General features: G+C 29.4%; 2 protein-coding genes across 2 annotated transcripts; one reads left to right on the top strand and one right to left on the bottom strand.

Annotated features, from left to right (window-relative positions):
- The first annotated feature begins 1,386 nt into the window (after positions 1-1,386).
- Positions 1,387-9,423, top strand: LOC107408663 ((E,E)-geranyllinalool synthase). The gene is made up of 12 exons (XM_048465295.2): positions 1,387-1,800; positions 3,144-3,327; positions 3,480-3,700; positions 3,850-3,973; positions 4,060-4,175; positions 5,495-5,709; positions 6,795-6,910; positions 7,123-7,221; positions 7,531-7,749; positions 7,870-7,999; positions 8,299-8,544; positions 8,679-9,423. The coding sequence occupies exons 1-12, from the start codon at positions 1,473-1,475 to the stop codon at positions 9,156-9,158; spliced, it is 2,478 nt and encodes an 825-aa protein (XP_048321252.1). The 5' UTR covers positions 1,387-1,472; the 3' UTR covers positions 9,159-9,423.
- Positions 9,424-9,821: 398 nt separating this feature from the next.
- Positions 9,822-13,673, bottom strand: LOC107409867 (serine carboxypeptidase-like 31). The gene is made up of 10 exons (XM_048472458.2): positions 12,932-13,673; positions 12,147-12,251; positions 11,872-11,967; positions 11,601-11,693; positions 11,345-11,427; positions 10,954-11,244; positions 10,717-10,847; positions 10,503-10,598; positions 10,283-10,388; positions 9,822-10,134 (listed from the first exon to the last, which is right to left on the bottom strand). The coding sequence occupies exons 1-10, from the start codon at positions 13,218-13,220 to the stop codon at positions 9,988-9,990; spliced, it is 1,437 nt and encodes a 478-aa protein (XP_048328415.1). The 5' UTR covers positions 13,221-13,673; the 3' UTR covers positions 9,822-9,987.
- Between the last annotated feature and the right edge of the window lie 2,467 nt (positions 13,674-16,140).

Below are 16,140 nucleotides of genomic sequence, written 5' to 3'. Positions count from 1 at the left end.
ACTATTAAAATTGTAAAAATATTGAAAAAAATATTATATTTTTCTCAATCAGTTAATTTGTAATAAACGGTAATAGTTAAAAATATACTATTATTAATAAAAATGTAACAAAAATACATATTTAAGAATATCAGTTAATTTATAATAAGCGGTAATAGTTAAAAATATACTATTATTAATAAAAATGTAACAAAAATACATATTTAAGAAAATTATTTATTAATTAAGATATATAGAACAATTATTATAATTATCATTTCAATATAATAAAGAATAATTGGGTGGTTGATAATTATATGTATCTTACCCATTCTCATTTTAAAATGTAAATATAAGAAGTAATTATTAAAAAATATATCATTTTTAATAATTTTACATATAGTTATTAATATACCATCGATATAAATATTTGAGTGTTAAGTTTGCATTTATCAAATAGTTGAAATTTTGAACATTGATTCATGAAAAATATTTTTTCTACATATCTTTCAATTTTTATCAACGTTCTAATTTTTATCTACTTTATAATATTAATTTATACAAACACTAAATTTATAAATGTAAGAAAAATAATAATAGATAGGTAAACTTATAACTTCTGATACTAATTTTCTCTAAGAATATGATAGATAGATTTATCTAATATAATTTTAAACATTATCTGTTAAATACGAATTATTTTATTTTTATTCATTTAATTGTTGGAAGATAATTCAAAGATTAAAAAAAAAAATCAATGATATTCATTTGGCAAGTTTTACTAAACATCAATAATATTTGTAAATATTTTTAATAAAAAATTTAACCCCAAAAAAATGATATTTTCAAAATTTTTATAAAAATTTAATAGAAATTTGGAAAATTTATATGAAAATTATGAATTTTTTAACCAAATTGTTAAGAATTTGATATAGATATTATGATGGAAACTTCCATGAAAATTATTAAAAAATATAAAAAATTTCACTGAATATTATGAAAATTATACCTATTTACACTTGCTAAATCTTCTTTCGATATATTTAAAAAATAAAAATCTCACAAAAAATTATGACATTTTAAATTATGATCCTAATTTATTTATTAATTACTTAAAGTTTATATATTTTCATTTATAGATTTACATTTGGAAAATTGGTATAAATTAAAGATCATATATATTTTTTGTGTCCTTGTAATGGACCCAACACCACGACATTCATTATCCAACAAAATAAAATAAAATAAAATAAAGAAGGTATCACGACATTCACGTTCTCATAGGTGTGAAACTACACACAAATGCCTGCTCAGATGCATGTCTTTGATAGGACCAAAAAACTAAATAAAAAAATAATAATAATAAAGTTGTACAAACTTCTATAAATAGCTAGCCAAATTTTCTTCTTAGTAGGCCCTTCCTCCAAGCAATTCATATATTGTGAATATAGGCAAACATATAGGAGTTCCAAAACTCTTTTGCTTATTACAATATGCAATCTGCAGCTATTTCCTCTGTTGAAACTCAAGTGAAAACCATAAAGGAGATGATGTTCTCTGAAAACATCGATCCATACCAGTTTGTTTCCCCTTCAGCTTATGACACAGCATGGTTAGCCATTATTCCAGATTCCCACCACCAAAATATGAAACCCATGTTCCAGAATTGTTTGAATTGGGTGCTCAACAATCAGAAACAACAAGGGTTTTGGGGAGAGTGTGACAGTCATGGAATGCCCTCTATTGAGTGCCTGATAGCAACTCTTGCTTGCATTATTGCACTCAAAAAGTGGGATGTTGGCAGCGAAATGATAGATAAAGGTAAAACATATACAGATCAATTAGGCCTACCATAATAAGCCTCAAGGCATCCACATTGTTATAAAAGTGCACATCTAATTACATATAATTTTTATGGAGTACGTGGATGCATGGGCGGGATCCACATTGGACCAGGAGCACATGCCCCCATCCTTTTCTTTTCCTTTTTTTTTTTTTTTTTGTTTTTTTCTTTTAACTTTTTTAGTACTTTTTTGGTTATTTATATTTTTATCCCATTCTTAAATTAATATGCCCCCCTGCCCTCTCATTTTAGCCCTCACAGGCCATTTGGTTTTACATTTTTCTCGCACGGCCATTTCTTTTGTTAATGTTTTTAAGTTTTCAATTACTTTAGATGTTTAAATTAGTAACACAACTAAAATTTATATTTTATTAATTTGCATCTATTGTGTTTATTTTTACTTTTATAGATTTACAATTAATCTATTATGCATCTAAAGGCATTGAAAATCAATTTAAAAATCAAATTTAAAGAAAAATAAAACAAATTTACCGTTGATTTAGTAAATACTCTATTAGGTTGACTACAACGCAAGAAAAAAAAAATTAAAATTTTGTGTATCTTTATACTTGTCCAAACCATTAAGTTGAAAAAATAATCAATCGGTGTTACTAAATAATATGGTGTTTCGAAAGAAAAAAAATTCCAATCTACCATAAGTGATGCATCCTCTGACTTTTTGCATGTACTTACCTCTGTATTATATTTGACCAGACACCCGTCCCTATTATAACATGGGTATTGATGCATGGTAGCAAAATATATAGCTCAAATATTTAAGTGCATTTAATTACTTTTGACAGGAAAAATAGAACCTGTGTTGATTACATCAGTTTCTTTTTGCTAGAAAAAAACAAATATATATATATATATATATATATATATATATATATATATATTCCTTGCACTCATCTACTACCCAACTCCATGGTACTTGAGAGTTTAATTTTAAATTAACAATTTTCGCTTTGAAAATTTTGAATAATTTTATTATTTGTGCAGTGTTTGCTTTAATAATAATTGCCGACTGACAACATGTACTAAAAATTGTGACTCTGGTTGGTTACTGTTTTGTTCTACAACATATAGCTGCTGTTGATCAATAATGAAATTGATAAGATTTTTCCTACCAAATTAATTAATAATTAATAAAAATACAATATATTCTAACAACTGCGAAATTTATGTCCTTTTCCTTCCTCTTTTTTTTTTTTTTTTTTTTTTTTGGGTAATATTTCCTTTGTGGTGTATTAACCTGACTAGATGAGTTCCTGAATACTTGGATTACTTCCTAATTCTTTTTAATCCTTTTTAATTGCAGGAATGGATTTTGTCCATTCAAATTCAGAGAAATTCCTCAGTGAAATAAAAGACAATTGTCCACGTACACTAGCAATTGTTTTGCCAGCAATGTTTGAACTTAGCAAAAAGGTTGGGTTGAAGATCGAATTAGAAGAAATTGCTATCGCAGATATATTCTGCCAGAGACAACGAATCCTCGATACGTAATAATTTTTTCTCTTTCTTTTTCTTTCCTGCTCTATTCTCCATGACCTTAATTTGATACATTTATCAGGGCCACCTGAGAATGTATATAAATATATATATATATATATATATATATACACATACATATCTTTAAATAATTTGCATACAGGGAGCAAGCTGTTGACGACTACAATTATCCTCCATTACTATCATTTCTTGAAGCGTTGCCTTCTGAATATGAAATTGATGAAGAAGATATAACCAAGAACTTGAGCGGTGATGGTTCGCTGTTCCATTCTCCGTCTGCTACATCTTTTGCATTCATGGCCACAGGAAATAAACACTGCTTGAGTTATTTACAATCTCTAGTTCAAAGATGTCCCAACGGTGGTAAGAAAGGAAAAAAAAAAAAAAAAAAAAATTCAATTCTTTATTTTCGATTATGTCTTATAGAATAAATTGCGAATGTCCATCCCTGATTTATGTCTTCTCTCTCTCTCTCTCTATATATATATATATATTACTTCTGATGTATGCAGTTCCAACTATGTATCCCATGGATGAAGAGCTTATAAAGCTTTGTGTTATCAACCATCTCCATAGGCTGGGGTTGGCTGAGTATTTCGTGACCGAGACCGAACGAGTTCTTGAACAAGTTTACAAGTATATTGATCCATATAAATTTATATCTCATATCCCTTTGTTTTCTTTTCTAGTAATAATATGTCGAATGTCCTTTACGGTTTCAGGAATTACAAGAATCACGAATCATGGGCAAAGCCCAGCAATTTAGTATCAGCTCAGCTGTTGAAAGACTCTTTAGCTTTTCGACTCCTAAGGATGCATGGGTATAACGTATTGCCATGTACGGATCTTCATCATAATCATATACTGCTTTTGAATCGACTTTTCTTCTCCTTATATAAATTTATTTATTTTTGTTCTCTCTTAACTATATGTCTCCCAAGTTACAATAGAATACATGATGATTCATGTACTAATTATTGTGGTTGATACATTTTGAATTATCGTTCTTCCCCAGTGCTTAAGCTGATGCGACCACACCGTCTCCACGTGGCCCTGGGTGCGGCCTCGCTTAAATTACTTTGCACCTTAAATTCCCTCAAATTATCTTGCTTTTTTTTTTTTTTTTGTTTTTTTCCCCAATTTGTTAGTTTACCCCACTGAATTATTATTTTGACCCCCTCCCTTTCTCCCCATATTCTCTTTTTTGTATCATTCCACTCCCACGACCACGGCCCACAGGCGCATGCGCTTGTCTTATCCATTTACTCTTTCAATACTTTTTTTTTTTCTTTTTTTTTTTTTTTTTAATCCATTTACTCTTTTTTAATAATTTTTCATTTTCTTTTACATATATTTTTTTTTGGTTTTAATCCATTTTTTCTCACTTATCTATATTTGTTTTTAATATAATTGATTATTATTTATAATACATTTATTCTTATTTAACTAATACTTTCAATATGATATTTATGTAAGTACAAGTATAAATATTTATAATATCATTCTTTTAATTTTATTTTAATTTTTTTTTCACAATTTTTTTCACCATTTTATTTATAATACTTTCACAATTTTTTTTTCTATATTTCAATTGCTTAATTTAGTCGTTTAAATCCTAACAAAACCAAAATTTTATTTTGTCTCAAACAACATGTTTATTTTTTTAATAAAATTTAGTAAATATTATAATTTTTTGGGTGAACATTAATACTCTATATAGCAAAAAATATGCAGCATTTTTCTTTTTCTTTTTTTTTTTGTATACGTTTATATTTTTGCTCCATGAATTAAAAAATAATTGTGTCACTTTAAATGGTATTCCAGGAAATATTGTTTTGATCCCTTATACCCTAGAAAAAAAATTTCTGAGTCCAACGGACTAGCCATTAACACTGTCAGTTCAGTGCAGACTCCTCCCAATACCTAGCTTAGCTTTTGGGGAAAAGCAGCGACAAACTTTTAACTATATATATATATATATATATAAATCATCTAAATAACTTTGTTAAGGTTATACAAACCAGACAAAACGTACCACTTTTCCTTTACAAGTTTTTTAATTACTTCCTTTTTTTTCTCTTTTTTTTATTTATTTTTTTTTTTTTTATGTTTTTTGGTTTAGTTTTAACAAAGCTTTTCACGCTTTTTGATGTGCAGGGAGCATGCGTTGGTCCATATGTGATGAGAAAATTAAAGCTTTAGTGCAAAACAACCTTGAATTCTTCTGCAGTGTAATGCTTAACATTTATAGAGCAACAGACCTTATGTTTTCTGGAGAATATGAACTTCAAGAATCAAGATCTTTTTCAAGGAATCTACTTGAAAAATCCATTTTAACAGGAGCAGCTGATCAAAATTCATTTCGTAAACTGGTAAACTCACTGATTTTGAGTATTGGCAACATATTGTAAACCCAATATTAAAATGAAAAAAATAGCATAAACGTCAGACACCATAAAGATTTCTCCAAAAGTACTAACTTAATTTGAAAAGTCTTTATTGATGGAATCCTTAATATACTAGATTACCAAATTTAGAATAATTTTTTTATTCAATTTAATATATATGTTGGATTCTTTTTTAAAAAATAATATTTGATTCGTTGATAGAATTTAATATCATCAAAAGTGGATTTTAATTTAATAAAATAAGATAAATTTTATTTGAAATTAAATGACTTGAGTTTATATATATGTAATATAATATAAAATAATACAATCTTTTTCATATTAAAAATATCTTAACTTTTAATAAAGTAAATTATATGTCTCACAACATATTTTGAGATGTATATTCAAAATTTTACACTTCATAATATATATGTTGTGGAATGTTTATCCTTATTTTATTTAAAATCAGCATCATTACTTCCTCAAATAATGGTAAATTGCCTAAACTAAAGCAGTACCTTTCGTAATTTATGTTTATTTCGTGTCCACGTTAATATGATCCTTTAGTCTTTTGATCTCTCTAAACCATATGTAGCTGTGTACTCCTTAAAACTGGTTTTAATTATGTTCATTTGGTGTTAGGGAATTTCAATATGTTCAACCAACTGATGCTAGGTCATGGAAGGCAGAAATATAATTAAATTGTTTATCACCTAACTTTTTAATTGGCTGTAGGTTATTGCAACATGATGCAGATTTTTATCCTTATTTTCCTCTGAGCAGTAATAAAATCACATATAATTATAAAAGCAATTCTTTTATTTTACCCTTTTTTTTAATTTCTTTCAATCAAAGAATGAGGTGGTATAACAGTAATGATTAATAGGGATGGAAAGGAAAAGGATGATAGAAGATCCAAATCTATTAAAACATTCTATCAATCAATTTAGTTGCATTGGTTAAACAATTTAAAAAATAAAATAAAATAGCATATTGTCATCAATATTTTTGGCGTCATTCTAGTGATCATTTCTGACTGTTGATAACTACATGAATTGTAATATTAGATTGAGCATGAGCTGAGTCTACCATGGATGGCTCGACTGGATCACCTAGATCATAGGTTATGGATTGAAGCGAATGAAAACAACGCCCTATGGAAGGGAAAGGTGTTCTTTCAGAGGTATATTGATCTATATATCTTAAATCATAATGAAAGATTTTAAGGTGGCAAATCCTATAGATCTCATCCCAATAAATAATGTGAAAAGTACAACTTTTAACATTTAGTATGTTGCCATATCTCTTATTATAATATAGAAGATAGTTTCTTGCAAATTCATAATCATAGAAATTTCTCAACATCAACTGATCATTTTAGGAATGTTCACGCAGGTTGTCAAGCCATTATAATGACAAACTAATTCATCTTGCTATGCAAAACTATGAGTTTAAGCAATCAATTTACAAGGATGAACTTGAAGAATTGAGAAGGTATTTAAAATTCTGCATCATATTTTTATATAAGAATTCTAAACTGATCAAAACCTCAATTCTTGAATTGTTTTAAGAATTGTGGTATAAAAATGCATTAGTACCATATTTGAATTCATATAAAATTGATTTTGCCGGCATTTAATCCATTGACACAGTTTTCAACTGCAATTATTGATAAAAGAAGTCCTTATAGTTTTATTTATCATAGTGTACTGATAGAAAAATAACATGTAGCTCAAGGTAATCTCGCACAAAGAATTAGGTGTGTAGTTTGATGATTCTCTTGGGTTGCTTTGTTGGAGCCAGATGGTCAAAGGACTTGGGACTTACCCATATGGGATTTGGAAGAGAGAAAACTACCTACTGTTATTTCGCCGCCGCCGCCGCTTGCACGTCTCTTCCTTATGATTCCGATGTACGTAAGATGGTGGCTAAGAGTGCCATAATAGTTACAGTTGCTGATGATTTCTTTGACATGAAAGGCTCTCTTAGCGACTTAAATTGTCTCACTGAAGCAGTACAAAGGTAGGTACTACTTATAAATATTTCATCATACAAATTTTAAAAAATAATAATAATAAGAATAATTTTCAATTGTATATGGAATAGTACTACTTTACATTTCCTCTCAACTTCGTTTGGCAGATGGGATGACAAGCGCTTGAGTGGCCTTAGCAAAAAGATCTTCAATGCCCTTGATAATATTGTGCAAGAAATGTCAATGAAGTACTACAAACAACATGGAAGTGATATCACAAACAATCTGAGAGATATTGTATTAACCCTTTTTAACACTATTAACTTACATGGTTAAATTTTTGCTATGATAAAATAGTACACATTTTGGATACCAATTCATGTGGTTTATGTGACAATATATGCATGGATGAGCAACAAACTAAATATAACTCTACTATATAAACAAGCAAACCATAATTAAACTATGAAAATAAAAAATTAATAAATGAGTCGATGGTGCCTGCAGTATTATTGTTTATTAGTGTATATATACATACATATATATATATATATATATATATCTTCTTAAATATCTTTTTATGGTATAATGTACAGTGGTATGAAACATTTGATTCATGGATGACGGAGTCTAACTGGAGTAGGAGTGAGTACATACCATCAATAGATGAATATCTTCAAACGGGGATGATCTCCATTGCGGCCCACACCATTGTCCTGCCACCTTCATGTTTCTTGACTCCAAGCTTGCCAGAATCCAAACTCCGCCCATTCCAATATGAAAACATAACGAAACTGCTCATGGTCATTGCTCGTTTATTGAACGACATGCAAAGTTATCAGGTAATGAATTTATGCATATGTGTATATATTATTGCTTAACTTATAATAATTATTATTTTTGAATTTCCTTAAATCTGTACTTATATATATATATATATATTTCATTTTAAATGGGATAATTATATTACCCACAGAAGGAAAAATGTGAAGGAAAGATAAACTCCATTCTACTATGCCTGCAAAACAACCCAGAGGCGGACATGGAAGGGACAATTGAATACGTAAAAGAGATAGTAGAGAAGAAAAAGATGGAGTTTATTGAGCAAGTTCTAATGGATGGCTTTAACGATCTTCCCAAAGCATGCAGGCAGTTTCATCTCTCTTGTTTGAAAACATTTCAGATGTTTTTCCACTCCTCCAATCGCTTCGATTCCAACACAGAAATGATTGAAGACATCAACAAAGCGATCTACAAACCACTGTCTCTTCCTTCACAACCTACAAAGAAATGTTGTCCCACTATCAACTGTCATTTTGGTGGTCCTTTCTTGAAATATAACTATGTCAGGATTACATCAGTTCCACGTCAGCTTTCTGGGATTAATAATGCTTCAAGAAATGGGTTTTGGAATATGGCAATATCCCCACCAAAGTTCAGCTTTGGCTTCATTTAGATTAAATATATTATTCACCACTAATAAAATTCAGCTGATGGAAGACAATATACTGGTTTGCCTAATTAATTATGAAGTTGAATAATAGATCCTTAATACCAGCTTTTTATGATGTAAGTGGTTTGATAAAAGTAATTTGACTTTTCATGAGTTATGGTCCCACCAACCCAAAAAATAAAATAAAATAAAAGTGGAATCTGGGGCTAGTATGCTGTATTATTTTTCTTGTATTGGATTGATTCATTATAAGTATTGCATTGCAATATCGGTGTTGGATTGCACTGTTATTGAATTTTTGCATTTTGTAAGTGTAATTTCATCTATCTGTCTCGAAGTTTGATTTAAATACACAATTTAATTTTTCTAATTTAAAAAATATCATCAACCTTTATTTAAATTCTAAAAAATTATTATACATTCCTTTTATTATTTTATTCACATTCTTTAATTAAAATAAATATTATCCATTATTTTAAAGATATTAGTTGTAATTTTTAAAATAAAAAAATTAAATTGTAACCTACCAGCATTTATGTAATATTCCTATTTTATAAAGCATCCCTTATTCCGGTTTCAAAAGTAGTACTGTAACTAACTTTTTCCATGTATTTGTACTATATATGTTTATAATCACTACAAAGAATTGTTTTCCACACAAGGAAAGAAAGATCATCCTCTGTGAAGAGTTGCACACCCCCCACCATTTTCTTATTTTCATTTTTGGCATTTTTCAGCTATATTGACAAGCACTAACACTAGAAGCAAAATCTTTTAAGAGTGCTCTTAAAGCATTCTCCATACATCATTGTAGCATATAACTATATCCACTTTAACGTTTGGAAGGAGGAGGCGATCCTTGTAGAAAGGCAGCAAAGAATGCAAGTGAATTCTCAGGTTTGAAGCAGGGCACAGCATGCCCAGCGCCTCTAAACGTTGCAAATGTAAGCCCTTTGTACTCTTGAACCCAACCACTGACCTGAATATTTCAATCAGATTCAGAGCAATATTCAAAAATTTCAGAAAAATAATTAGGAGACCTTATTGGGTTTAATCTATTTCGCGCATTCAAATTCTTGGGTGTAATCTATTTCTGAATAGTTATCATTGTGATTGGCAATGATTACCTGCTGCTGGTGGTACCAAGGCCTCCATGGCTTGGTGATTGGCAATCCAAGAGTTTTTAAGCTGTATCTTGTAGACAAAACAGGTACTCTTCCATCTGTGTCTCCACTGTTCCATTTTACAAATTAAGGTTAAATTTACCAATTTTTCAATTGTATATTCAGAATTTGATGATGCTTGGAATAGCTGGGATAGGGAAGGTCAAGTATGTATACTTAGCACCTGTAAACCCATATTCTGAGTCCTCCTGCAATAAGTTTCTTGTAAATGGGTAGGACAGAGGACTTTGAGTAGGACCAGTGTTCAAACATTGTATTACTGCAACAAATAGCATAAACCATATATATATATATATATATATATCATTGTACAAAAAATCCATGAGAAATATCAAATTATGTTCTTTTTCATGGAATGAAGAAGAATATGTATTTACTTGCATATGCTCCAGTTCTTGAGCTGAATCCCATTACTGACATGGAGAGCTTTCTGCACATCAGGTCTGTTATAAAAGGTTTTTGCATAACCATCAAGGCATGGATCATATCCACCCATGATTCTTGGCATCTGTTCATCATAAACCATGAACCCCATATTAGCATATTGATTCATGGAAAAAAGCTGCAAGCATATGATTCAATCAGAGAGAAAATTTTGCGAATCGATCTCTCACCATTGTGGATGAGCGTTTCATCATCATTTCTTGAAGTGAACCACCGGGTGAGCTTGCGGAGTCACCAAGACAAACTGAGGTGTAAAGGCTGTAAATGTCAATCTCCTTGTACTGATCAAATACTTCATCCACAGCTTCATTACATGTTTTGTTGCTCCATGTATCATTGCTGTTGAAATCACAGTTTTCTATGATTGCTTTGTGAGTTTCATCTGATATCACAGCATGGCTCCAAGCATAATCCACCAGCCCTCTCCAGTCCTCTGCGTCTGATGTCTCTGGATTTCCTAGCTGTACAAAAGTTTCATCATTACTACGAACAAATTGAAGAACAGAAAAATAAAGCATGAATTAATATAGATTAGTAATTTTATGAATCTATGATACATACCAGAATACCCTTGAGTTCAATATGAAGGGATGGGTCTTTGTTATTGTCATAGATTAGCTCAGCGAGCTCTGGGACATATTTTCCTGTGACAAATACATACATAGAATGATTAAATATGTTTGTATGTTTGTATGTTTGTATATATAATTTATATATATATATATATATTTTTTTTTTCTTCTTCTATTGGAATATATATATATATATATATATATTAAACTGAAACAAAGGGGGAATTGGGCAAGACATAAGAGACCTGCATAGCTCTCCCCAGCAATGTAGAAGGTTCGATTTCTGTATGATGGAAACTTGAGGAACCAGTTGTGCAGGAAAGTGTAAGCATCATTAGCTGAAACAAGAAAAAAATTACCAATAGAACAAATTAAACACAAAATACAAATGTGAGATCAATAATTAATAAATAATACAATCATACATGTCTAAACCAATGCTTGATTTGATTTCCCACCAGACGAACAATCTGTTGGAAATTAAATAGGCAAAAAACACAATGATTCTTAACAAACCTGTAAAGTCATCCCCCATATTATCATAATCACTACTTGTGTTTGAGTATGAAAAGCCAACCCCAATTGGAGATTCCAGGAATAACATGTTGGCCTCTGCGTCATCATTAACATTAAATTCAAAATATTCCACAACCTAACCCAAAACAATCGCTGCAAGCATTTATATAATTGGCGGCAAGCATCCAATAAGGGACGAAAAATAAAAATAATAATTTAGTGATAATCTATGTTTGCAGAGAAAATTAAATCTAAAATTTGAGTGAATCCAATACCTGTATTCCATGAAAAGGAATTAAATTGAATTCCATCACTATCTGTAACCAAGAAAGGTCCTATCTCTTGTGTTGCTCCGTATCCCACAGAAGAGCACCCAGGACCTGAAACAAAAAGTATATCATATCCGTTCCCCAAAAAAAAAAAAAAAAAAAAATGAAAAACATTTGAATACGGACATATTATATAATATATATTCTTCGGGTGAGTTGTAATGAATGACATCCACAGTTTTCCCTTATGGGTAGAACCCAATTTATTCAATTTTTTAGTATAAAGTAGCTTGTATACATGTTTGTAGTGTGAGGAACACGAATTGTCTAAAGATAAGAGAGCATGAGAATATATATGATGCAAAGTGCTATTTTTTTCTCTTTAGCGTTATATCAAATATATGCACATAATATTCTAGTCAAAAGGTTAGCATTTATTAATAGTGAATATGTATATGGTTCCCAAAAGGAAATAGATGATGGAGATCTAAATTTCTCCCCATTCCATCCAATTGGCTTTTAGGACCCCTGACAACATGTTGTTATCAAAAATCTTTTCCACCTAGACACTCAATCAAATTTAACTTGATCCTATTAGCATTCCCAATAAGGTCAACAAAAAACCAAAGTAAGGCATTAGAACAGGGAATTATGCAATTGTGCAGACAGCAGCTTTTATGAAAGAAGATGAAGTCTCTATCTCATCACTTTTTGATCCAATACATATGTATATATATACTTGTGTGTGTGTGTGTGTGTGTGTGTGTGTGTGTGTGCGTGTAGTACTTTACCTCCATTAAGCCACAGAACCAAAGGTTTGCCATCTGGGTTAGAAGCAGCCTCATAAAACCAGTAAAAAAGAGCTCTTTCATTTGTTTGATTCACCGTCACATAGCCCGCATAGTGCCGGAAGTCTACGTGAGGCTGGCCAGGCAAGTCAGTTACAAGATCTTCACTTCCACCATTGCTCACTTTCTCAGCATTAGACGTTTTCCAATGTCTATAACCCAAAACAGGGTCTACAATGAACAGAGCAGTAATACCCAAAGCCAAGACGGACACCTTTGAAACAAACTCCATATTGGAACCAGAAAAAATAACACAAATTTAGAGAGATCAAATGGTAATGATGGTGGATTCTCAGACTAGACAAATAACAAGCAAGAAGAAACTGTTGTCTACTTCCTAACTGTTCCCTGATCAGGGAAAAACTACCTATTCTTTATAGTACTTGAAATTAAAAATCTAGTGAAAAGTATTAAAATATATAACGTTTGAATATTAAAAAAGCATTTATGGACCAGAACAATAAAACTACAACGACATTTTACACCCCAAGCAGGTACCAGCACAAATTCTAAAGACCCTAAGGACAAAACTGTAGTTTAGATAGCATTCTAGATTGTTTCTTAGGATTAGCCGAAACATACGAAAGGACCGCATGACTATTTATACTCGTGGGGATGAGCAATGTATTCTAAGTGTATCCACTAAACAAAATGAGTCAAATATGAAATTTTAAATTAAAAAAAAAAAAAATTTGTGGATTTACGAAGAAAGAAGATTCGGACGTGGCAACATGATTTTCATCAGGTTGCCAATTCGGTATGGTGTGGCATCTGACATGGATTTACTCAGTTTCTAGCAAAGAGTATTCTTGCATGTGCATGAAGGTGAGTGGTACCTCCATTTTTGTCTTGTGGGTTGTTGAATCATGGTCACATGAACGAGGCCAATGAGAATACAAATATATTTGACAAATATTTTGGGTGCATATGTGTTTTATATAACTTTGAGACAATCTAGAGCTACTTAATTAAATATACTAATTTTTGTACTGACCTTGAAAACCATATCCATGGTTGGTAGAAAAGGGGAAAAAGTAAAAATAAAAATAAAAATAAAGGAGACGTGCTTTGTCGCTTGAATGAGTTTAAAGATGGTGTTTACATACTCAGACTACGCCTTTCTTTGTGCTTCCAATAGCATGAAATATATACGAGTCAATAGCAAACCGAAATTTAGGGGATGCATACTCTCATTCTTCCCCGGTCCACCGACCATCCCAACCTTTGCTTACTTTCCTAAGTATTTACCAGCTACCAAATAGCATCTTCAATTAACTTTGTGAATTGTTAAAATAGATATAACACATAAGCAATGTGGGTAACATTTTAAGAAAATTATTTTTCAATATAAATGTCTTAAATGAATATCAATCTAATTCAACTTAAATATTATCAAGGCAAATGTCTATTTTTAAAGACTTTATCATATATTTTTTATTTTTCATAAAATGTCAAATTTTTTTTTAAAAATTATTATTTTTTTTTTAAAAAACAAAAAGTTAATAGAATATATAATTGATTAATAGCCATTAATAATCATTAATGGGCTTTTTGTATAATATAATTAAAGAATAATTATTTTAACTATCAATTTATGCCGCTTAAATATCAATATTGTCAAATTATCTTTAGTAGTCCACATTTAGAGCATTTCCAATAATTTTTTCTATTGGAGTTTATGTGGCATTAATTTTAGAAAATGTTCATGTGTATATGGTATTTTTTCTATTTTATAGATAATGTTTTAGATAATTCATTTCCAATAGGTTCTATTTTAAAATATCCTGAAATACTAATATGTAATTTTTTATTTTAAAATTATATCTAATCAAAAAAATCAAAAGCACATGTAGTAGTTTTTTTTTTTAATAAAAGTCAATAAAAATAAATAAAATGCTGACTCAGCCTATCTAACAGAGCTTTCAGAAGTAAACAGTGTCTTTCACAGCTTCTATTTCTTTTATTGTCACATTAGTTTGACAAAACTAATGCATAGAACTATTGGAGATTATTTTTTTTAAAGCTTTATGTATTTATCTGATGTGACAAAGGATTTTTAAATGAACAGAATAAATATATAAAGCCATTGGAGATGCTCTTACTATTATAGATACTTTAAAAAAACTTTTGGTTAGACTTTCCCTATTAATTTGTTTGAGAATAAAAGAATAAATCAAATCCTACAAGGCAGGGATAAATATCTAAAAGATAATAAAGAAAATGGATTGTTAGAGAGTAAAAGGAAAATGTTTTATGTCACAAATCATGAATTTTTAAGGAATGAGAAACCATGTTTGGTATACTAATGGTTATTGCTCGTGAAATTGGAATATCTATTTCCTATATTATATATTTGATAACAATATTTTATTATATATTTGGTAACAATATTCAATTAGATTTCTTTAAAAATATATTTTTTTCAACACTTTCCAAATTTGGTCAACATTAATAAAAAGATAAGTTTTATATTGTTTTATGCATTTTTTCTCATATGGTAATCAATCTAAATTTAAATTTATTAGCAAAAATGAAACATTTAGTTTAATAGTTTTGTTCCATGTATTTTTTGTTGAAAATGGTAATCATTATTCATATTTGTGTGTATTATATGTAAAAGACGGTATTTATCTGTATAAAATATTTTTTTTTATTGAAAGTAACAAATATTATTTATATCCTTTTATATATTTATTTTTAAAATTGTTCATATTCATATAAAACATCTTTTGGATGATTTCTAAATTTATCCATATTTTAGATAATGTTTTCAACTTTTTTTTTTAATTCTAAATTTTAAATAAAGCTACCAAAAGCATTTTTGGTTATTTTTCTTTCCAATTTGTAAAATGAAAAATTGTTAATGTTACAAGACAGGCCCTAAGATATCTTTTATATCCAAGAGGTAAAAAGGAAAAAGAAAAGAAAAAAAAGTTCAAGGACATATAATCATTGTCAATTATATTTGTTCTTAAGTTAAACATAGTATCATGTATGTTATGTGGTGTTTGTATCGTTTCGTGTTATGTCGTGTATCAAAATATTTTATGCAAAAATAATTAATTAAGCTTTCATGCTAAAATATAAAAATCCAAATTTATTTATTAAATTATTATGTAACCCATTTAACCTATTGAGTCCAATGATAAAAA

The sequence above is a fragment of the Ziziphus jujuba genome, chromosome 1 (assembly GCF_031755915.1).
Source record: "Ziziphus jujuba cultivar Dongzao chromosome 1, ASM3175591v1".
Taxonomy (NCBI): Eukaryota; Viridiplantae; Streptophyta; class Magnoliopsida; order Rosales; family Rhamnaceae; genus Ziziphus; species Ziziphus jujuba.
This window is presented reverse-complemented; position numbering and strand designations above follow the sequence as displayed.